The 23929-nt window shown below is 37.8% G+C and overlaps 1 protein-coding gene and 1 long non-coding RNA gene across 3 annotated transcripts in view; both read left to right on the forward strand.

The window, feature by feature from the left end:
- The window catches only part of LOC123552821 (nucleolar pre-ribosomal-associated protein 1-like), an 82154-nt gene extending 65454 nt beyond the window's left edge, over positions 1 to 16700 (forward strand). For both annotated transcript variants that reach the window (XM_053540941.1, XM_053540942.1), the window contains exons 28-35: positions 4831 to 4990; positions 6452 to 6548; positions 7376 to 7648; positions 8491 to 8597; positions 9549 to 9692; positions 10700 to 10809; positions 11545 to 11703; positions 16619 to 16700. In XM_053540941.1, the coding sequence (XP_053396916.1) occupies positions 4831 to 4990; positions 6452 to 6548; positions 7376 to 7648; positions 8491 to 8597; positions 9549 to 9692; positions 10700 to 10809; positions 11545 to 11703; positions 16619 to 16676 (1108 nt within the window). In that variant the 3' untranslated portion in view covers positions 16677 to 16700. The remainder of the gene's footprint in view (positions 1 to 4830; positions 4991 to 6451; positions 6549 to 7375; positions 7649 to 8490; positions 8598 to 9548; positions 9693 to 10699; positions 10810 to 11544; positions 11704 to 16618) is intronic.
- A 637-nt stretch (positions 16701 to 17337) lies between these two features.
- On the forward strand, positions 17338 to 18806 carry LOC128556308 (uncharacterized). The gene is made up of 2 exons (XR_008370562.1): positions 17338 to 17465; positions 18380 to 18806. It is a non-coding gene; the product is annotated as an uncharacterized LOC128556308 (long non-coding RNA).
- The last annotated feature ends 5123 nt before the right edge of the window (positions 18807 to 23929 follow it).

Raw genomic sequence — 23929 nt, forward strand, 5'->3', positions numbered from 1 at the left:
GCCGCAGGCAACGTTTCATACCCGTGGGAATGCTTCCCGTAAATAATTGATCTCTATCTCAATGATTCTTCTTAACTCGCATGTATTTTCATAAACTAGGTCATTTCCGCCTAAATTGATATAAATTATTGAAGGTGGAGATGAAAGTATGACCTGTGTTTCAACTGCATGTCTGAAAGCTCTCCAACGAAGACCTCTGACAGCCCACCAAGCAATTGATATGTTAGGTATACCAAGATTTGGCTTCCCGGTCGCCTTTGCGTGTTCGCCGGCCCAGAACGGGATCGAGTCGCCCACAACCCAGACATCTGAATAAACAATTTTTCGGAGATAAAATCGAATTAATGAAAAAACATTACGTTTGGAATGTAAATTACTACTGTTGTGAAACAGACGTAACAGTATTGTACCCTATAAGACGTGCAGGCTAATACTATGTTCGAACATAGAGATTAACGCAATTGGATGTCCATCTACCAAGTTTCATTATGATTTCCGACGGGTATCCATCAGAAGCTAGATCAGTGGCTCTACCTATCCTAAAACTGTGTGTTTTGTACTGTGCACTTAAAAAGCCGGTTTTACTGATGGCTTTTGCTAAGACTGCAGAGAATTGAGTCCTAGTTGTAACAGACCCATCCCGATGACAAAAAAGTGGAGCTTGAACGCTTGGCCTCACTGACAGAAATTCCTTTATTGCTTTGACTGGGCACAAATTGTCAGCTTGTTTTGGCAACTTTAAGTATACCGGTTTACCCCTTTGATTTGTTTTATAACGGTGTAATCGAATGATTAAACAATCATCTTTCGTAACATATAAATCTTTGCGCTGTAATGCAATTTCTGACTGGTGTTTGTTTACATTAACAAGTTCACTGACCCGAAACAAACCGAAATACGCTAAGGTAAAAAGTGCGTGAAATAGCTTTACTTCATAGTTGTCATAACATACTTCCGAGAGTGACCTACAAACAGCGAATAATACAGGCTTGGTCAGCGGAGCACGCTTATCTCGTGTAGTGCGACTCCTGTGACAACCTTCAAGCAATTTTTTGACAATAAAAATACTGTTAAGATCATAAAAACCGTGAAGTTTATGATAATAATTGATGCCCGCTACATAAGTAGATATTGATTTCGGTGAGAGTCCTTTCTCAAAGCAATAAGCTATAAACAGCGTAAGTTGTTGGACAGGAATAGGTAGTTGATTTTTTAACCCATAAATAGACCGAAAGTTCATGAAAGCATTTACAGCTGTGTTATATGTTGACCTGGAGTTATATGCAATTCCTGATCGAATGAGCTGTCTAGCTCGACGTCGAAGATTTTCCATAGGAAGTGTGGAACGGGACATGGCTCTTGATCCGCGTCTGGGACTATTTTTCTGAATCTGTTCAACTGAAAACGAGACAGTGCATCACAGATTTCGTTTTTACGACCAGGTACATAACAAGCTTTAATTAAGATATTTAGTTTTAAACATCGTAGCGTCAATACTCTGACCAGGCACATCACTGCTTCTGATTTTGAAGTTAATTTGTTCAAAATTTGTACTACTGCCTGATTATCACAATTGAATTTTATCTTTTTATTGGACAAATCTGCACCCCAAATATACAGTGCCGCTAAGATTGGAAACAGTTCTAAAACTGTTATATCTGCCGTAATACCCGAATCGTGCCATGCTTTAGGCCATTTAGCGTGCGACCAGTGACCTTGAAAATATATGCCGAACCCTAAGTTTTCACCAGCAGCGCTATCTGAAAACAGTTGGACATCTGCATTCGATACCCAAAAGCGGTCATGAAATACAGAAATTCCGTTAAAATTCTGCAAGAAAATCAACCACATTGACAGATCTAAGCATAGTTCTTTTTTTATCCTTATATGATGATATGGTTTCGTTAATCCACAGGTCGCGTTTATCAAACGACGGATGAAAGGTCAACCCATAGTGATTGCGCGGCAACAAAAGTTCAGAGAACCTATAAGTGATTGTATTTTCTTTAGTGTTGTTTTTGGATGTAGCAAAATTTCTTTAATTTTTTGCATTAGTTCTTGGATTTTTGAAGATGGGATACGAACGAGCATTTGGTTTGAGTCTAACTCCAGCCCTAGAAAAACTAATACCTCAGTCGGGCCTTCCGTTTTTTCCTCGGCCAAAGGCACACCTAATTCTATCATGGTATCTCTAAGCGTTTGAAGTGCAGCAGTACATGATACGTTTGATTTGTCTCCGCCCAAAAAATCGTCTAAATAATGTAATAGACCACCTGATTTGAGTTTCGATTTGACACAAAATTCAAGAAATCTTGCAAATCTTTCAAAAGTGATACAACTGATTGAGGCACCAAAAGGAAGCGCTTTATCAAAATAATATTTTTCTTCAAAACGAAAGCCTAATAATTCAAAATCAGTCGGTTTTATAGGTATTAGCCTATATGCACTTTTAATATCAGTTTTGAATAATTTGCAATTACGTCCCAAATCCTGTACTAATTTCACCGCTTCGTCGAAGTGTGTGTATTGTACAGAACACAAAGTAGGGTCTATGTAATCGTTCACCGAATCTCCTGACGGATATGATAAGTGATGTATCATTCGATACTCTCCAGGTGTTTTCTTTGGCACTAATCCTATGGGAGAAATGATTAAATTAGGTAACGGCCTTTCTTTGAATGGGCCAGCCACCCTACCTGTTTTAATTTCTTTTTGTATTTGTAGTTTTATGATATCGGGATTTAACAAAGTTGAACGCAAATTTTTTGAATCCCGTGCGATACGTGGACCTGTATACTGTAACGAAAAACCATTCATAAATCCATCTAATAGGAAATCTGCTTCGGTGACGTCATAGTTTTTTAAATGCTTTTTAAGGGCTGTTACGTTTACTGGTGTTTGGGCCAAATTATGAACGTCCAAATTACTCTGTTCGGTGGAAGAGCTAGGTTTTGAAGAACTGTTAATTTTTTCTTGGGCCTCCGTAACTGCCTCGTCTAACAAAGGGTCTGCCGCGAAAAAGATTTCGCTGTGTTGGGCGAAACTGCCCACCCCGTGAGTAACCAGACTGGTTCATTACAGATGAACCTTGTTTAGAGCATGTGATGTCTGGATGGGGCCCCGAACATTTTGAGCATACATGAGGAAATTTGCAATTTTGCCAAGTACAGTTGCCTCTGTTAAAGTCTTGACACGTGTACCGACCTACATATGATGTATTGTTATGAGTGGGTTGCAGTTGCATGCAGCGCCACCACAAGTCATTATTGATTTTTGACCAAGGGGCTGGGGAAATTGCTTGGCGAAGGCGAAATTGCTCATCATACGTTCTCCATGAAAAATCGCCTTGGCGTAAGGCACATTCTCTAATGTTAAACATGTAGTGTAACATTTCGTACACTTTATCTGCATGCGTAGCTAAGTAAATGGATGTATAGATTATGAACGCGTCCGTCCATTTCTCTATGTTTGTAATTTTTTCTTTACATTCTTTGTTTGTTGATTCGATATGACCTTCAGAATTTAAACGAAAAACGCTACCCGAATAAAATTCTGATAATTCTACTGCCCCTTTGAGCAGTAACGCTAGGTTGACAAATTCCCCTTTGCATATTTTTTGTTTTAAAGAAGCCGGGACATGGGCAGCCAGATCGTCGTCCGCCAAACGAACCATGGGCAAAATAGAGTTTTCGGACGGAAAATTAAGTGGCCCGTTACATTGGGTACCTAAGGCTTGTGGGTCAGTAGAATTTGCGCCGCCACACCCTTGTAAAGAATTAGTTACATTCAAATCAGCATTGCACGTAGGAGGAATAATTTGTGAGTTTCTAATAATTTGTTCAAAATCAATTACATTGCACTCACCGGCTTCTGTTTGTAGCAGCCTCTCGTCTACAGCGTCCTCGAGGTCAGCCGCAGGCCTTTTCTGTCCTCTGGCGTCCCTGACATTTCTTTGACCTTGGTCATTCTGCTCGTCTCTGGCAGCGTTCCTTCTCGGATTACGCCGAACATTTGGCGCATTTTGTTCCTCCTCCTCCTGTTCAACGTCTCTCTCCTGTCTCGGTAATGCACGTCTAGCCTGTGCCTGTCTCCGGCGACCGCGTGGCATTTTAATGGTTCTTTATAGCGTAGCCTTGAAAAACTTTTCTCTCTGGCCTTGGTAAGTTTTCTCTTGTCACAACCATGTAGTAATGCAAAGTGAATGAAGAGCACGGGTTTAGCGGTATTTATAGCACAATACCTGATCATGCGTATTAGCTTGAAACCGGTTTAAAAAACGTCGGTACCCAGGAGATAAAGAAAAGCTATGGAACCAGTTATAAATCTATATTGTTTTGCCTAGCAACCAATAACGTGATTTCTCGAAAATAAATAAAATTATTTTTATTCAAAATAATTTACATTATTTAGCAGTCTGCAGATTATATTTAGATCACTTGGTTCCACCAATCTCCATTCCTTCTTAGATACCAAGTGAGCATTTTGTTATTTAGCAGCTAGATGGTTGTATCTTGATCACTTGGTTCTGTCAATGTGCATTTCTATTCTGATAACATTTGTCAATGAGTTTTTTGTTCTTTAGCGGACAGTAGATTGTATTTAAATTACTTTGTTCCACTGATTTACATTTCTTCTCGGATTATATTTGAGTATTTTGTTGTTAGCATCCAGCAGGTTATATTTGGATCACTTGGATCAAAATCATGCCTGAAAATGAATCATGCCTGCCAAGGACAATAAAACCTTCAAAATCATGCCAGGCATGTTAAATTCGTCATTGTATATCTTCAACATTAAACATAGATATTGATACAATCGCAATGATTTCAGGCCTTTTCTGTGGGGTGAGAAGGCAGTAGAGCAGCACACACTACGAGAATCCCTCGGTCCGTCACTGAAGCAAGCTACAATGATGCAGGTGATGAGCAACATTGATGCAAACATGATGTCACAGTCTGTACTGCACTTCCCACTTAGCAAGAAATTACATGTATGTATTTCCTTAGACTAGGAGAAAATCTGGTATATTATAGAACACAGTTTTACATATTGAGCCCCTTTGGAATCCCTTGTTTACATGAGTAAAGAATTGATAGAAGTTGATAAATTCTTGATACAGTAGTTAGGAGAGTCTTGGAATAATCCTCAATATTGAAGAAAAATTGCCTCCTTGATTCTTCTGGTGTTTGCACTTTGTTGTATTTTTACATACCGACCATTGAACATGTATTTGTCCCTGTATATGTTTATGTAAGTTTGAAAATAGTTTCTGGCTTTGGAATTTGTCATGCATGATCAGATTTCAATACAACTTTGCAAAAGTGACCATTTTTTATGTAAACTTTTGAACATTCTGGGTATACATGTATTAATTAATTCATCATAGTTGAAATAAGAGCCATATTTTGGGTCCCGTGCGGTTGGAAAAAAGATAAATGGTGACATATATCAATCTGTTCCGTAATGTCTGAAGTTCATTCTAAGCCATATCACCAGTCTCATTTCTACAATCGGACCGAGTTGCGATGTCATCATAATGGCGGCCATTTGTTGTAATTAAATCTATCATTATCTTCAAATGATTGATCTAAGTTGCTTTTTTTATGCTAAAAGTGAGTTTTTTTATGATTTAGAACATACACATACGTAATTATCTTGCATTATGTTATTTTGAATAAAAGGCACGTCATTTATACAATATTAAAGATATACTATGCCCAAAGTCCTTTTCTGAATATATATGAACAATTATTGTCGCACATTATCTGTGTAATAGTAAAATAAACATGTTTGTGAGTATGAACAGTAGTGTGTAAGGTTTATATACTACACAGTATGTTACACCACAAAAAAACAGGACGTTTGTTCTGAATCAATAATAGCTAGAGCCATGATATCAGAGTTCTGCTGTCTGCCATAATTGTTCAAATTATTGACCTAGGTTCAAAAATATGTGTGACATGTATATAATATAGGCTAACATAGAAGAAACTGAACTCTGTACTTGTACCATTACGTTATACAAACACACTTGAAGCCTTGTACACATGCAAGAGCTTTAGGGCCAATGAATCTTATATGTATATAGTGGGTGCACTTTGAAAATCATCTGAAACTTGATTTCACACAACCCTTTTTTGGGTGACCCTCTACTGAAATAGTTGAATCAAGTTAATTTGTTAAATAACATAGCCCCAATGAAACATGTTTGTGCTGTAAAACTCAGGTGAGTGCTCTAGGGCATTATGGCCCTCTTGTTCTATAAATACAAGAATATAGCGTTGGTCTGGTTTCAAGCTTTGCTGAATTGAAGAGCATTCATTCATTTCAACTTAGGTTAGCAAGATAGTTCTGTCATGGCAAAATAAAATGAAATTCCTCTGAGAGAGGGGTCTGTAGCCCTTTCCCTGAAACAATTTGCTGAAATGATTCTGTACATAAATATTTGCAGGATATGGAACCACAACCAGCTGAGGAATACAAGTCCCACAGTCAGTGTTACAATCCATGTTTCATCTTGCCATTGTTTAGTCATATTCTCCAGCCAGGTAAGACCTTAAAAATTGTTTGTTAGCCCCATACTGGTTGATAAATAGTTTCAGGAACTATAGGATTGCGCTTTTCAGTCAATCATTCCAGCATTCCATAGTCTGTCCGTCTGTCACACTTCATTTCCAATCAATAACTTGAGAACCATTTGACCTAGAACCTTCAAACTTCATAGGATGGTAGGGCTTAAGGAGTAGATGACTCCTACTGTTTTTGGGGTCGCTCCATCAAAGGCCAAGGTCAAAGGGGCCTGAACATGGAAAGCTCTCCGATCAATAACTTGAGGACCACTTGGCCCAGAATTATGAAACTTAGGGTGATTGGACATGCAGAGTAGATGACCCTATTAATTTTGGGGTCACTCGATCAAAGGTCAAGGTTACAGGGGCCAGAACATGGAAAATTGTTTCCAATCCATAACTTGAAAACCACTAGGCCCAGAATGTTGAAACTTCTTGGTATGATTTGACATGCCAGGTAGATGATCCCTATTGCAGCCTGCCATCGTAGCTCTGGGACTTTTGCTCCTGCCCCCATTGACTTCTTTGCCTATTACTACTATACATGGAGGGAGACATGCGCTTTTCTACAAAAGCATTGTCTAGTTAATACCTGTTTTTGTAGTGAAATCCAAGTGAGCAATCTTGGGCCGTCATGGCCCTCTTGCTAATGGAATTACAGCCCTAAATTAGTTTTATCATGCTTGTCCTATGAGCTTATTATACTGTTTCAGCATTGTACTTTCTGATAAAGTATCATAAACCTTTCAGAGATCTTGCGTGATATTCTGTTCTGCCAAGTAGATTGTATTGTTTAACTGTTTCAGAGTCGGTGATTGACTGTAGAAGATTTATACAGAGTGGTTGTCTTGGTTACACATTGGCATCACTGTCCAGTCATGATGAGAACATACGTAATGTGGCACAGCATATCCTTGACAAGTTTCAAGGTCACCTCGAGGCGGCACGAATCCCAGAGAAAGACCAGCTTCTGTATATGCTGCATGTTATAAAAAGCAGCATACCAAAAACAAAAAATAAACTGTCTTCCATCATTACACAGTTTCTGGCCAGAACTGCAAAACTGATGTTGAAACCAGGTAAAGCATTACAAGTTCTTATTTAGCTGTATTAGTGGATTTAGATTGCCACCATTTTGTTGGCTGAAAATTACTTTATGGTAAAAGAATATGTCTGCATCTCAACACAACTATGTTTGTTTGAACTTTATAAAGACACTGCATAGATGAGATTCCATAAGTTTGACATAAATTTTACAGGATTGTAGGAGCCTGTTTGGCTGAGTTTTAATCATTTGTCCCTAAACCCTGCAGGACTTGTGAATCACTGTCACTGCAAGACTTATATTTTACAGGATTGTGGGACATTTTACAGGATTTTTGGAGTCTTTCAGGCTGAGTTTGAATCATTTGTCCCTCAGTCTTGCAGGAATATGAATCACTTTTACTGCAGGACTGTCAAATGTGTTGGTACAAGTTCAAGATTATACAGTAAATCTGTCAGCCATTTTGATAAGCGTCAAAGTTTTATAGTAAAATCAAAGCAATCTCGTGACAGATTATTCTGTATCATGGCACAACTGTTTGCCACATTGAGGTTGTACAGTGTGCAGCTTTATGTCATTCTTGTGTTTAATCCTTACCCTGCTAAATTTTTATAATGAATTTTTCCATCTTTCATTTTGGTTAGTACCATTAACTGTTAAAAGGGGTGTTTACCAAAAGATACTGACTGAATGGCAAACAGTGCAGATCATGATCAGATTGCACGGATGTTCAGGCTGATCATGATCTACACTGGTCGCAAAAGCAGAATCAGTCGTGTCCAGCATGATAAGGGCTAAATACTGGAGTTTCTGCATACAAGTTTAGAGAAAACATGCTTTCGTAAAAGCAACAATTTAGTTGCATTTTTGTTTCAGGTGATCACATGTACACAATTATCAACCAGTTTCTGTTACGGAAGCCAACTCTAGATGTCGGCAATATACCAGAATTCTTCAAGCTGTTCAACAGCTCTGCAATGCAGGTATGTCCAGCCTCCAAATGAAGTTAACCATGTTTAACAAACATTTGCTCTTGGTCAGTATTGTATTTCAACCCGCCTATTAGCTCAGTAGGGAGAGTGCAGATCTACGGATGGCAGGGTCTTGAGTTCGATCCCAGGATTTGATAGAAGATATTGTTCCTGAAATCATTTGTCCTGCACCTCTGATTCATGTGGGGAAGCCGAGAACAGGTTTGTACTGGCACAGAATTTAGGAACACTGGTTAGGTTAACTGCCTGCCGTTACATAATTGAAATACTGTTGAAAAACTAAAGAAATTATACATGCTCAGTATAACTGAATCATTACACATAAAAAAATTATCTCAGCAGAGCATAAAGGTCAGTGATTTCCTCTATCCTTCCACATGCGTGGTCAAGTGATTTTACTAATAACATTTTGGGTTGTAATTTTAGCCAACTTTTAATGAAACTTGGTTAGCCTAAATAAATTCTTGGACAAGTTTGATTCTGGATAACTTTGTGTGAAAAACAGGGTCCCTAGGTCAAATAATGCAAAACTTTTTTACCAGATTTTCATGAAACTTTGTCAAAATGTTTGTTTTTGTATAATCTAAGACAAGCTGTAACCTGGGTCATCTTGGGGCAAAAACTAGGTCAATGGTTTTAATCTTAGAAAAATCTTGTTAACACCACAGAGGCAACAATCTAACTGTTCATGTTGTAGAGGTGACAATTTTTAAACTTAGTCAGAATGTTACTTTCAATAAAATGTAAGACAAGTTTTTACTATGGCATTATGTTTGGTAATCAACAGATAAATGAATAATTTTCTTTGCACAGGAATCTGAAATTCTATCCATAAGCCAACACAAGTCCATGTTAAAAATACCCCCACACCCCTATTTTTATTCGGTCTCTCATTTTTTTTTTGAAAGCTTCTTTTAAAGATGCATAATATGGTGATTTCAGTACCAAATGGAAAGAAGTTGGATGTTAACACTGATGAAAGATGGACTACGTGAGGCAGCAGACTACTGGATCTTTGAGAAGAGGTTCACTTTCAAACTTCTACAGAGTTTCTATGATTCCAGAATGGCAGATTTACAGTCACAGGTATTGTTATATGTTAGCTTTTATACCTTCACTGGTGCCTTCTATACATTCACAGGACTGGTGTCTTGGGTGCATTAGCTTTTTAACCTTCACAGGTATTGTTGTTGTTGTTTTATGTAGGCTTATTTATGGTCGGCACTGGTTACATAAGGGTGACTCCTCTAGAAGACTGTTAGTAATGTAAGTAGGAGGATAGTGCAAGATACAGATATGAAGATGTTCTATTCAAGGAGCTTCTGTGTACAGCAACCGTACACAGGACCCTTATCCAAATGTTAGTACATGTAATCTTTAGTTGGACCTGGGTGGGGGCTAGAACTCATGACCTGGTTACATAGTCAGACAGTTCTAACTCTGGACCACTGTGCCTGCTCTTTTCTCAGGTGTCTTGTGTACATAAGCTTTTATACCTTCACAGGTGTTTTGTGTGCATAAGCTTTTATACCTTCACAGGTGTCTTTTATACATTACCATTTATGAAATTCTGAATTTCCTTGGATTAAGTAAAGTGCTATAAGTAATAATCATGCATTCTGTACACAATTGTTGGTTTCACTCAATTCAATAGGAAACTCAATGATTTTTTTCATGAAAACTGCTATTTAGCGCGTAAAAAAATGAGCGAATTAAAGTCTCCCTTATTTTCACCCAGATCTCCCTTAAAAAAAGCCCTGTTGAGGCAAATCTCCCTTATTGATCATCTGAAAATATGGCATGTATGACCTTGACATGTGTCTTGTTTACATTTAGATGTATTCAGTTTTCATCATGCAGTTAATTTTCATAATAGTAAATATGGCTGGCAGAAAGTGTGCACTTATACAGGTTTTGTAAATTCCACCATGTTCCCATTTGGCAAAGTCTTTTTCAAATTTCATGATTTTGTAAATATAGCAAATTATTCCAGCCTTAGACCTCTTGATTCCTGGGGTCAGTGCCTTGATTTTACAAAACGTGCCTTTAATGGTGGTATAGGAATTATGTGAAGTTAAATGTAAATATTTCAGGTTCAGGTGATACAGATTCTACTGTCCGCCTGCAAAGAAAGAAGATTAGCTGTAGATCTGTGCCAGAATCATGGATTCCTAGTCTGGATTGCAGCAGCCATTTGCAAATTGTAAATATACCAGTTATCTCTCAAAGTTATTTTGCCAGATGAATTTTTGAAAATGTTCTGAGAAAATTTTGCTGTAGTTTTTAAAGTGATCTCTTTCAGACAACTATATACTTGTAATCTTTGCTCAGTTTTCTTTTTAATCAGGTCTGCATAGATTTCTCTTGGTAAATCTTACCATACACTGATGTTATCATAGACCCTAGTGTGTTTGAACTGTACATAATGTATGAGTGCCAATGAAGGAAGATCCTGTTGTTTTTGATGTCGATGGTTTTAAGGTCAAGGATCCAGGCTAACTTTTTAAGCCACAGGTGTGAACATCCTAGGAGGCATATAGTATTTGAACTGTCTTCCTTTTGTCTGTCCATCACACTTTCTTGTGTATTCAACTCCTACAGTTTCCATCCAGTTCAAATGAAACTTGGTATGTAATCAACATAAAAAAGGACACTAGGCAAAAACATAATAAAATAACACTGTAGGTCATATTTTCTACATTATCTATATGAAACCAGGTCTTTGAAATCTAGGTAAAGTTTAAAATGTGTTTTTTGTTGTCAAAAACTAGGTCACTGTCTAATCAGAAAATATATATATAATTTTAAGAAGTTTACCTTTTTGGCTTTTAGCACATAAATTATCTGCAGGAATGGCAATGTATGGTATCATATGACACTTTATATTTTGTGATATGGTAAATATAGACGGTTACGCTTCAAGTTATATATATTTCAGGTCATGTGACAAGGTTCAGCTGTGTATCAGTCTATGTGACTTACTGCACCAGGTGTGGACATCTGTGATGAAACATTCTCAGGACAACAAGCAGTCTATACAACTCTCTTTCTCTGTTCAAATATTGGCATGCTTGAAAACACTGCTACTTTACCTGAGGTACATCACTTATTTCTCAAGATTTGAGAATAATCATTAAACTGTCTAGAGATACAGGCATATAAGCTGTTTTTGCCGTTTGTCCGTCCATCCATCACACTTCATTTCCGATCAGTAACTGGAGAACCATTTGACCTAGAATCTTCAAACTTCATAGGGTGATAGGACATGCAGAGTGAATGACCCCTATTGATTTTGGGCTCACTAAATCTAAGGTCAAGGTCACAGGGGCCTGAACATGGAAAACTGTTTCCAATCAATAACTTGAGAACCACTTGACCCAGAACCTTTAATCTTCATAGGGTGAAAGGGCTTAAGGAGTAGATGACCGCTGATGTTTTTGGGGGTCACTTGATCACAGGTGAAGGTCACAGGGGCGTGAACATGGAAAACTGTTGCTGATCGACAACTTGTGAACCACTTGACCCAGAATGTTGAAACTTGATAGGATGTTTGTACTTGCATAGTAGACGACACTGTTGATTTTTGGGTCAGTAAGTTTAAAGGTCAAGGTCACAGCCCCAGAACATGGAAAACCTTTTCCGATCAATAGCTTGAGAAACCTTCAAACTTCATGGGATGATTAGATATGTGAAGTAGAAGACTATTATTTTGGAGTCACTCGGTCAAAGGTCGACATCGCAGGAGTGAGAACATAGAATACCATTTCCAATCAATAACTTCAGAACCACTCTGCCCAGGATGTTTAAGCTTCATAGGATTATTGGACATGCAGAGTAGATGACCCCTATTTATCTTGGGTCATTACTTCAAAGGTCATGGTCACAGGGGCCAGAATATGGGTTTCCGATCAACAACTTGACAACCTCTTGTCTCAGAACCTTGAAACATCAAAGGATTTTTGGACGTCCAAAGTAGATGATCCCTAATGATTTTTTGGTCAGTAGGTCAAAGGTCAAGCTCACAGGGCCCTGCAACATGAAAACAGTTTCCAGTCCATAACTTGAGAACCACTTGACCCAGAACCTTGAAACTTTGTAGGATGTTTGGACATGCAGACTAGATGTGCTTTTCTGCATATTCAAAGCATCTTCTAGTTACATCATGTAGAATTTAGTGGTGCTTCTCTGTCAGGTTTGTGTAAACAGGCCTTTGTTCACATTTTTATGATGTAACAGGAGCACAAAGTTCTTCAAGAAAAATTAGAAATCTTAAAACGTTTCAACAAACATTAAGTAGCAATAATTTTTTTGCTCCTCAGGTGAGTAGGTCAGGCCAGTTTGAGCCTCTTGTTGTAACTCTGTTCTATCAGAAAGAAAACGTGCATTCTTTCCTTTGCTATAAGGACAGGAAAACAACTTTAAGCACAATTTACCAATGTAAAAGAACCTCATGTGTTTAGTGAAAACTAATTGTAAATGGTTGTAAATGGATTTGCACAGCTTAGAAATCCATGTTGAGGTGTTATGAATTTTTATGGCTTTTTATACCCCGCCGATGAAATCGGGAGAGGGGTATTGAAATGGCTTTGTCCAGTCTGTCAGTAGTCCATCAGTCGCAGCCATTTTTCGTAAACTTCCTGGTGAATTTCAGGATACTTGAAATATCTTGAACAACATATGCTATGATGCCCGTCAAGTTTTCTTTTGATTGGTCTATTTCCAGCCTTTCTCCGTAAACTAGCAGGTAGAATTTCATCAAAACTTGAAGTAGCATGAACCAAATTTACTGTGATGATGCCCTTCAGTTTTTTTTTCGATTGGTCAATTTCCACTTGGGAGTTATTGCCCTTGATTTAATGAAAAATGTCAAAAATGTCTGTCCGCAGTTATTCTCAGTACCTAGAAACGGTAAGAATTTCATCAAAACTTGAAAAATTAAACATGAGCCAACATACTGCAATGATGCCTGTCGAGTTTGTTTTTGATTGGTCAAATTTCCTTAGAGTTAGTTGCCCTTGATTTAATGAAAACTCACGTTGCAGCCAATTTCTCAGTAACAGTTGTAGATTTCATGAAACTTGAAATAAATTTAAACCAACCATACTTTGATGATGCCCGTCATTTTTCTTTTTTTATTGCGGCAATTTTCCATACAGTTATTGCCCTTTAATTGTTTAAAAATACACAGATTTTGTAATAACAAACAACCTAATTGGAGAATTTCATTAAACTTCTTTCATTATTTTCCATGAACATGTATTATAACATGTGAAGTTGATACCACACCTGTCGGCAACCTTGTCTTGGTCACACCCCTCCCCTCCCAACCAACCCCCACCCACTCCCCCCCCCCCCAAAAAAAAAAAATATATATATATTTATCTTTTTAGCTCGACTATTCGAAGAATAGTTAGCTATTCTACTCACCCTGGCGTCGGCGTCGGGGTCACACCTTGGTTAAGTTTTGGCTGCAAGTTCTACAGCCATCCATTTAAAGGCTCAGCTTTGAAACTTATTTTTCTTTTTTCTAGGTCAATTACCAACCTCACTGGGTCAAGACCCATAACTCTGACATGTTTTCTTGATCAAATTATGCCTTTTAGACTTAGAAAATTTGGTTAAAGTTTTACATGCAAGTACTTATACAAAACTAATGCAGATATTGAATTTGAAACTTATCATGTGTCTTCGGGGTTATAAAAACTAGTTGATAGCAGCAAGTCCATAAACTCTGACCTTCATTTTGGCCAAATTATGCCCCCTTTTGGATTAGAAAATTCTGGTTAAAGTTTTGCATGCAAATTACATAAGCTTATTTCTAAAGGCATATTAGATTTGAAACTTATTTTTTCTTTTTCTAGATCAATACAACCTCACTGGGTCAAGTCCCATAACTCTGACATGTTTTTTGAGCAAATTATGCCCCTTTTAGACTTAGAAAATTTTGGTTAAAGTTTTTACATGCAGTTATTATATCCAAAAACCCATGCAGATATTGATTGGGAAAACTTCCACTGTGTTTCGGGGTTATATATCTAATGATAGCAGCAAAAGTCCCATAACTCTGACTTTGTTTTGGACCAAATTATGGTCCCCTTTTGGACTTAGCAAATTCTGGTTAAAGTTTTGTGTGCAAGTACATACAGCTATTACTAAAGGCATATAGGATTTGAAAACCTTATTTTTTCTTTTTCTAGATCAATTACTAACCTCACTGGATCAGTCCCATAACTCTGGCATGTATTTTGGGCAAATTATGCCCCTTTTTGACTTTGAAAATTTCAGGTTAAAGTTTTAAATAGCAAGTTTCTATCTCCAAAACTAATGCAGATATTGAATTGAAAACTTCATATTTGCCTTTTGGGGTTATTTAAAACTGTTGATAGCAGGAAGTCCTCATAACTCTGACTTTCATTTTGGTCAAATGATTCCCCCTTTTGAACTTAATACTCTTTTGTATTTAACCTTTTTGGGGTAATATTTTCTGCTTCTGGGACTATATTTCGAATAGTCGAGCTTGGCTGTCTTACCGGGACACGTCTTGTAATTTTCCATAGGATATTTATAATAGCATATAAAGTTTTGTCCTTTCCCCCCCCCCCCCCCCCCCTCCCCCACCCACCCACAAAAAAAAAAAAAAAAACTGTTTATTTTCTGTTATTTGATTTTGACTAATGAAATTATTGCTTCTTTGTAACATTCTTAACTTTTTATGCCCCCGAAGGGAGGCATATTAGTTTTCAACTTTCTGTCCGTTCGTTCGTTAGTTAGTTTTTTCGTTCGTCACAACGTTAACTTTTTGCATGAAGGCACTTTACTCGCGAACCACTGCACCCAGGACCTTCAAACTTCACATGCTGATAGTACTTATTGAGTACACCACCCCTACTGAATTTGGGGTCACCAGGTAAAAGTTCATGGTCACAGGGGGCAACGTAAAACTTTTTGCATGAAGGCACTTTACTCGCAACCACTTCACCAGGACCTTCAAACTTCACATGTGATAGTACTTATTGGGTACACCCCATACTGACGTTATTGGGTCACCAGGTCAACGGTCAGCGTCACAGGGGCCAAGTTAAACTTTTTGCATGAGGGCACCAATATGAACACTGCACCCAGGACCTTCAAACTTCACATGTGGTAGTACTTATGAGTACACCACCACCTACTGACTTTTGGAGTTCACCAGGTCAATGGTCAAGGTCCCGGGGCCAACGTTAATTTTTGCATGAAGGCACTTTACTGCGAACCACTTACCCTGGACTTCAAACTTCACATGCTGATAGTACTTAATGAGTACCTCCCTACTAAAACTGTGGGGTACCAGGTCAAGGTATGTGTCACAGGGGCCAACGTTAAACTTTTTGCTTGAAGGCACTTTACTCGCGATACCACTTCACCGGGACCTTCAAACTTCACCTGCTGATAGTACTTATTGAGGTAACCACTCTCCTGGAATTTGGGGTCACAGGTCAAAGTTCAAGGTCACAGGGGCCAACATACACTTTTTTGCATGAAGGCACTTTACTCGAAAACCACTTCACACGGGACCTTCAAACTTTACATGCTGATAGTATTTGTATGAGTTCACAAACTTATGACTTTGGGTGTCACAGGTCAAGGTCAAGGCAACAGGGGCCAACGTTAACTTTTTGCAAGAAGGCACTTTACATTCGAACACACTGCACCCAGGACTTCAACTTCACTGTGATTGTTCTTATTGAGTACACCACCCCTTACGCTTTGGGTCACCAGGTCAAAGGTCAAGGGGCTTGCAGGGGCATTTGTCAAATTAGTGACAAGCACTTGTTGTGGATATATTTTTTTGCCGTTCCTCACCACAGACCCTTTCGGCGGGGGATACCAATTCATCGAATTTGCTTGTTAGATATTGATTTCAAGTTGGTGTACCGTAATACAGGGAAAAGATCAATAACTTAATACATTGTAGTCTTTTTTTTTTGCACTGATCTTTACCTATCACAATGCTTTTCTGTAATCTTTTTAAGGAACATTCCAGTAGACGTCAAAGTACAGTGCCTCCTTGACCTATCATTCAAGTGCTAAATTATCTTCACTATTGGAGGACAGATGAGAGGTCTTGTGACACAGATGTAACTCAAAATGAATACTTGTTGCTGTTACGGCAGTGGCCAGAATATTGGGCACAGTCTAAAATTTAAACACAGTTCAATAAAATCTCTTCTACAATCTCAAATGCTGGACCTTACTGCTGTAGGTAACTTTCACCATGGCAACACTACTGAAGCCAGTGTGTATCAGAATATGCTTAACAGAAAAAATGAAAAATACACTGCTGCTGGTGTAGATGGAGATGAAGATGTTGCTGGTATAGAAGGAACTAAAGCTGAAGCTGAGTCTGATCATACTCCATGTCTCATTACAGAAGAAATAGTCAAAATATTGGAGAAGTTGAAACCTTCTGGAAATAGAACAACTGAAGGTGCCTTTGACATTCTGGTTGTCAGGTGGATTGTGGATCACTTAGTTACTGTGAGAAATGTCCCCATGATATTTAGAATGTTAAATCAGCTTCATAGATTGATCATGACTGGAACAGAGAACAGTTCCAGACAGGTGCTTAGTTTTATTTCCAGAGAAAATAATACAATGGCAAAGAAACTAGTTGTTGATTTATAAACTTGTACAAAAAACCTTGTTGGAGTAAGATACTTATAGATGGGTTACCAAAGAATTGAGATAGACATTTAGCATGAATTTATCAACAGGTGGAGCTGTGGAATGATGTCATTACAGAAATATACAGATACAAATATTCTTTGTCTCAAAGTAAAATGGAAAAGGCTGTGGAGAAAAAATTCAAGAACTTGAAAGGTATGATTAGAATGTATAGTAAAACAGATAATGTAAAATCTTAGCGATACCCGTCTTTCTATGGTGGTGCATAATTTTTATAAATTTTGGTACATGTGTATGACAATGTTAGAAGGTTAAATTTTACTTCATATTAAGCGGACTCATCTGAACACATAACAGTACACTTCCAAATTTTATGCCATTGTCAATTACATTTGGATGGTTTTGGAACATTTTTTGGGGGAAGTTAAATAATTATTATAATCCTATACTATATGAAACTTTTATTAATCTTTTACAAGGCTTTACTATTTCTTAGAATTTATGACCTTACAGCCTTTATTAAAAATGAAAATTGAACAATTAGCAATGTTACATCCATAATTAAGAGCACATTGATGTATGTGGCAATTATTCAATTTTCATTTTCTGTAAAGGTCATGACTACAACTTATTTAAAGAAAAAGTTGAGTTTTGTAATAGATTAATATTTACTGCTGAACATGGCCTAGAATAATAAATCCTTCACATAAAATGTTTGTTGAGGCTATACCCCCATAAGACTGTAAACATTTGAATTATTGTCCCATATTTGTGACAAATGTACCAGTGAGGCTCACCTGTGTCTACAGACACATTCTAGTTTATTACGGTTAAAATTCATTTAATTTCAGTGGGCATGAAATTCGTATGGTTTTGGTCAAAAGGGCAATTTCTAGGTTGGGGATATGAATTCGTGATTTTCAACTTTGAACATAAAAATGAATGGGATTTAGTGTTCGTTGGGATTAAATTTCGTGGATTGACTCACCCACGAAAATGTCCCCCACGAATATTAATGATTTCACAGTAACGTTATTTAAAATTGTTTCCATCTAGTTTTATTATTTCAAATATTTGTATAAAGTGTTATATTTTCCTTTTACTTTTAGCTGAAGACCACAATCAACTCACCAAGTCCGTGGTGCTAAGACAGATGTTTGTGGAGAAGTTGTGAATCCTGTGTTACCATGTATAGTTAGTTGATGAGAGTGAAGATATTTCAGCAATGCAAAGGATGAAAGCATATTGTTTTAAATTGGTATTTTAAGAACCTTATAAACAGACATATGTCCTATTATGAGAGAAACGTTTTAAATGTTACATTATTGTGAACCTTTAAGAAGAGGACTTCCATTGATATGAAGACACCTCAATAGGGAGACTCAAAAATATGTAGTTTGTTGTAACAGTGTACAATATAGATACCCTATTGTTTCTTTTATTGATGTAAACAACCTTTTGTTAAGAAATATTATTTTTATTATTATATGTATACTTTAAGAACAGGATTAAAATTGCAGCAAAAAAAACATCAAGGTATATTGTCAGTTTGTTTAGATGACGAACATTATCTTAACACATTACTTTGATTTCTAATTATATTGTGTAGATAATAATCATTGCTCTAAGCATTTCAGTACATTGTCAGGTCCAATTTGCAAGTCGACTTGGAATATTATTGGAGATAACCCTGAAATTTTTTTAAGGTGAATTTTAACAGTGCGTCAAAAAGCAAATTAATTTAGGCACAAAATTCAAATCAAATGCTGATATAATAAAGTGTTCAGGGGCATCTGGCTGAAGGGTCAAGGTTGCCCCTCACCCCATTGGGTTGAAATCTTACGCGTGTAAAAAAATTTCATGTGAGGAAGTCATCAAGTTGCTTTCATCAACGTGTAGTTTTTACATGTCTTAATCAAACATACAATACACTTTTAAATGCTATTCTTGGAACATTGTGATTGTCTAAAATTTAGTTGAGACATTATAATTCTAATTATTAGCTTACCTGAGCATAGAGTACTATAGTGAATGATTGTGATCATTCTTGCTTGTTCTAAGACATCTGTCCGTCTATCCACACTTTTCAAACATTTCCACAACAACCATTAGGTGGAAGGTGATAAAATTTGGCCTGGATATTCCTTGAATGATCCTTTACTAATGTTATTAAAAGAATTTTATTGTGGTAACCATTGTCATGTATTGTAGAAGTAAACTAGTGTCAGACTGTCACAAAATACACCCGTCATCAGACGGCCTAATTCAAGGGCCATAAACCAAGAATGCCTGGGGCAATTTGGGTGGTTATCGAACTTGGCTGAGATATGCCCATACACATTGTCTGCAAGTTTGGTGAAGATTGGATGAAAACTGTTTTCCTTGGAGAGCGAACAAGGCTAAATTCGCAGTTTTTCAATAATTCAAGAGTTCCTGGGGCGATCTGGCTGGTTATTGAACTTGGCCGAGATATTATACCCACAAACGTTGTCAGCAAGTTTAGTGATTATCAGATGAAAACTGTTCGACTTGGAGAGCGGACATGCTTTGGACGCCACCTGCCTGCCGCGGGTGTTCACATAATACGCCCCACTCTTAAGAGACGGGCCTATAATATAGCAAAGCTAAACCATACAGTATGTTATGGTAATGGGTTTTTCTGTGTATATAGGTTTTTAGTGGTAATGCAAAGTAGATTAAGATCTTTTACGCTTAATTTAGTGCCAAATTGCACCACTCCTTTGGCTGTATAATGTAGGTTGCATTCTTTGCTTCCAAAGGACCTTTTTACAGGATTTTATTAGCTCCCTGTCACAAAGGTGACAAGGTGAGCTTTGGTGATCACGCAGCAGTCCGTGTCCGTGCGCTCGTGGTAAACTTTGCTACGTGTGACTCTCTACGAGGTCACGTTTTTCATGGGAATCTTTATGAATATTGGTCAGAATGTTACCCTTGATTGTATAAAGGTCAAGTTCGAAAACTGGGTCACGTGCGTCAAACTAGGTCATTAGGTCTAAAAATAGAAAAACCTTGTGACCTCTCTAGAGGCTATATATTGCACAAGATCTTCATGAAAATTGGTCAGAATGTTCACCTTGATGATATCTAGGTCAAGTTCGAAACTGGGTCACGTGGGGTCAACAAACTAGTTCTTAGGTTTAAAAATAGAAAAACCTTGTGACCTCTCTAGAGGCCATATTTCTCAATGGATCTTCATGAAAATTGGTCAGAATGTTCACCTTGATGATATCTAGGTCGAGTTCGAAACTGGGTCACGTGGGGTTAAAAACTAGGTCAGTAGATCTAACAAGAGGACCATGATGGTCCTGAATCGCTCACCTATCCCCACATGACCCAGTGTTGAACTGAGTATGACGTCGTTATTTCTATTATTTGACAAAGTGACCTAGTTTTTGAGCACATGTGACCTAGATATCATCAAGATAAAAAATTCTGACCAATTTTCATGAAGATCCATTGAAAAATATGGCCTCTAGAGAGGTCACAAGGTTTTTCTATTATTTGACCTAATGACCTAGTTTTTGAAGGCACGTGACCCACTTTTAAACTTGACCTAGATATCATCAAGGTGAACATTCTCACCAATTTTCATGAAGATCTCGTGAAAAATATGGCCTCTAGAGAGGTCACAAGGTTTTTCTATTTTTCGACCTACTGACCTAGTTTTTGACCGCACATGACCCAGTTACGAACCTGACCTAGATATCATCAAGCTGAACATTCTCACCAGTTTTCATGAAGATCCATTGAGAAATATGGCCTCTAGAGAGGTCACAAGGTTTTTCTATTTTCAGACCTACTGACCTAGTTTTTGACCCCACGTGACCCAGTTTCGAACCTGACCTAGATATCATCAAGGTGAACATTCTGACCAATTTTCATGAAGATCTCATGAAAAATATGGTCTCTAGAGAGGTCACAAGATTTTCCTATTTTTAGATCTACTGACCTAGTTCTTAACCCCACGTGACCCAGTTTCTAACTTGATCTAGATATTATCAAGGTAAACATTCTGACCAATTTTCCTGAAGATCCATTGAAAGATATGGCCTCTAGAGAGGTCACAAGGTTTTCTATTTTAGACCTACTGACCTAGTTTTTGACCACACGTGACCCATTTCGAACTTGACCTAGATATCATCAAGCTGAACATTCTGACAAATTTTCATGAAGATCCATTGAGAAATATGGCCTCTAGAGAGGTCACAAGGTTTTTCTATTTTTAGACCTACTGACCTAGTTTTTGATCCAACATGACCCAGTATCGAACTTGACCTAGATATCATCAAGGTGAACATTCTGACCAATATTCATGAAGATCTCATGAAAAATATGGCCTCTAGAGAGGTCACAAGGTTTTTCTATTTTTAGATCTACTGACCTAGTTTTTACCCCCACGTGACCCAGTTTCGAACTTGACCTAGATAACATCAAGCTGAACATTCTGACCAATTTTCATGAAGATCCATTGAGAAATATGGCCTCTAGAGAGGTCACAAGGTTTTTCTATTTTTAGACCTAATGACCTAGTTTTTGACCCCACGTGACCCAGTTTCGAACTTGACCTAGATATCATCAAGTTGAACATTCTGACCAATATTCATGAAGATCTCATGAAAAATATGGCCTCTAGAGAGGTCACAAGGTATTTCTATTTTTAGATCTACTGACCTAGTTTTTGACCCCACGTGACCCAGTTTCGAACTTGACCTAGATATCATCAAGGTGAACATTCTGACCAATTTTCATGAAGATCTTGTGAAATATATGGCCTCTAGAGAGGTCACAAGGTTTTTCTATTTTTAGACCTACTGACCTAGTTTTAAATGGCACGTGACCCAGTTTCGAACTTGACCTATATATCATCAAGGTGAACATTCTGACCAACTTTCATAAAGATCCCATGAAAAATGTGACCTCTAGAGTGGTCACAAGCAAAAGTTTACGCACGCACGCACGGACGGACGGACGGACGACGGACGCCGCGCGATCACAAAAGCTCACCTTGTCACTTTGTGACAGGTGAGCTAAAAATAGAAAAACCTTGTGACCTCTCTAGAGGCCATATTTTTCATGAGATCTTCATGAATATTGGTCAGAATGTTCACCTTGATGATATCTAGTTCAAGTTCGAAACTGGGTCATGTGGGGTCAAAAACTAGGTCAGTAGGTCTAAAAATAGAAAAACCTTGTGACCTCTCTAGAGGCCATATTTTTCAATGGATCTTCATGAAAATTGGTCAGAATGTTAACCTTGATGATATCTAGGTCATGTTCGAAACTGGGTCACGTGGGGTTAAAAACTAGGTCAGTAGATCTAACAAGAGGGCCATGAAGGCCCTGTACCGCTCACCTGACCTATTGACCTAAAGATCATCAAGATTAACATTCTGACCAAGTTTCATCAAGATATGTTCATAAATGTGGCCTCTACAGTGTTAACTAGCTTTTCTTTTGATTTGACCCCGTGACCTAGTTTTTGACCCAACATGACCCAGATTCGAACTTGACCTAAAGATCATCAAGTTTAACATTCTAAGTTTCATGAAGATACAGTCATAAATGTGGCCTCTAGAGTGTTAACAAGCTTTTCCTTTGATTTGCCCCCATGACCTAATTCTTGACCCAACATGACCCAGATTCGAACTTGACCTAAAGATCATCAAGTTTAATATTCTGACTAAGTTTCATGAAGATATATCATAAATGTGGCCTCTTTAGTGTTAACAAGCTTTTCCTTTGATTTAACCTAGTGACCTAGTTTTTGACCGAAGCTGACCCAGGTTTAAACTTGACCTAAAGAGCATCAAGATAAACATTCTGACCAAGTTTCATTAAGATATGGTCATAAATGTGGCCTCTACAGTGTTAACTAGCTTTTCCTTTGATTTGACCAGGTGACCTAGTTTTTAATCCTACATGACCCAGATTCAAACTGGACCTTAAGATCATCAATATTAACATTCTGACCAAGTTTCATGAAGATATAGTCATAAATGCGGCCTCTACAGTGTTAACAAGCTTTTCCTTTGATTTGACCTGGTGACCTAGTTTTTGACCCCAGATGACCCAATATCAAACTCATCCAAGACTTATAAGGATAACATTCTGACTAAGTTTCATTAAGATTGGGCCAAAATTGTGACCTCTAGAGTGTTAACAAGCTTTTCCTTTGATTTGACCTGGTGACCTAGTTTTTGACCCCAGATGACCCAATATCGAACTCATCCAAGATTTTATGGAGGGTAACATTCTGACCAAGTTTCATTAAGATTGGGCCAAAAATGTGACCTCTAGAGTGTTAACAAGCTTTTCCTTTGATTTGACCTGGTGACCTAGTTTTTGACCCCAGATGACCCAATATTGAACTCGTCCAAGACTTTATGGAGGGTAACATTCTGACCAAGTTTCATTAAGATGGGGTCAAAATTGTGACCTCTAGAGTGTTAACAAGCTTTTCCTTTGATTTGACCTGGTGACCTAGTTTTTGAACCCAGATGACCCAATATCGAACTCGTCCAAGATTTTATGGAGGGTAACATTCTGACCAAGTTTCATTAAGATTGGGCCAAAAATGTGACCTCTAGAGTGTTAACAGTCAAATTGTTGACGACGGACGGACGGACGGACGACGACGG

The sequence above is a fragment of the Mercenaria mercenaria genome, chromosome 4 (assembly GCF_021730395.1).
Source record: "Mercenaria mercenaria strain notata chromosome 4, MADL_Memer_1, whole genome shotgun sequence".
Lineage (NCBI taxonomy): Eukaryota > Metazoa > Mollusca > Bivalvia > Venerida > Veneridae > Mercenaria > Mercenaria mercenaria.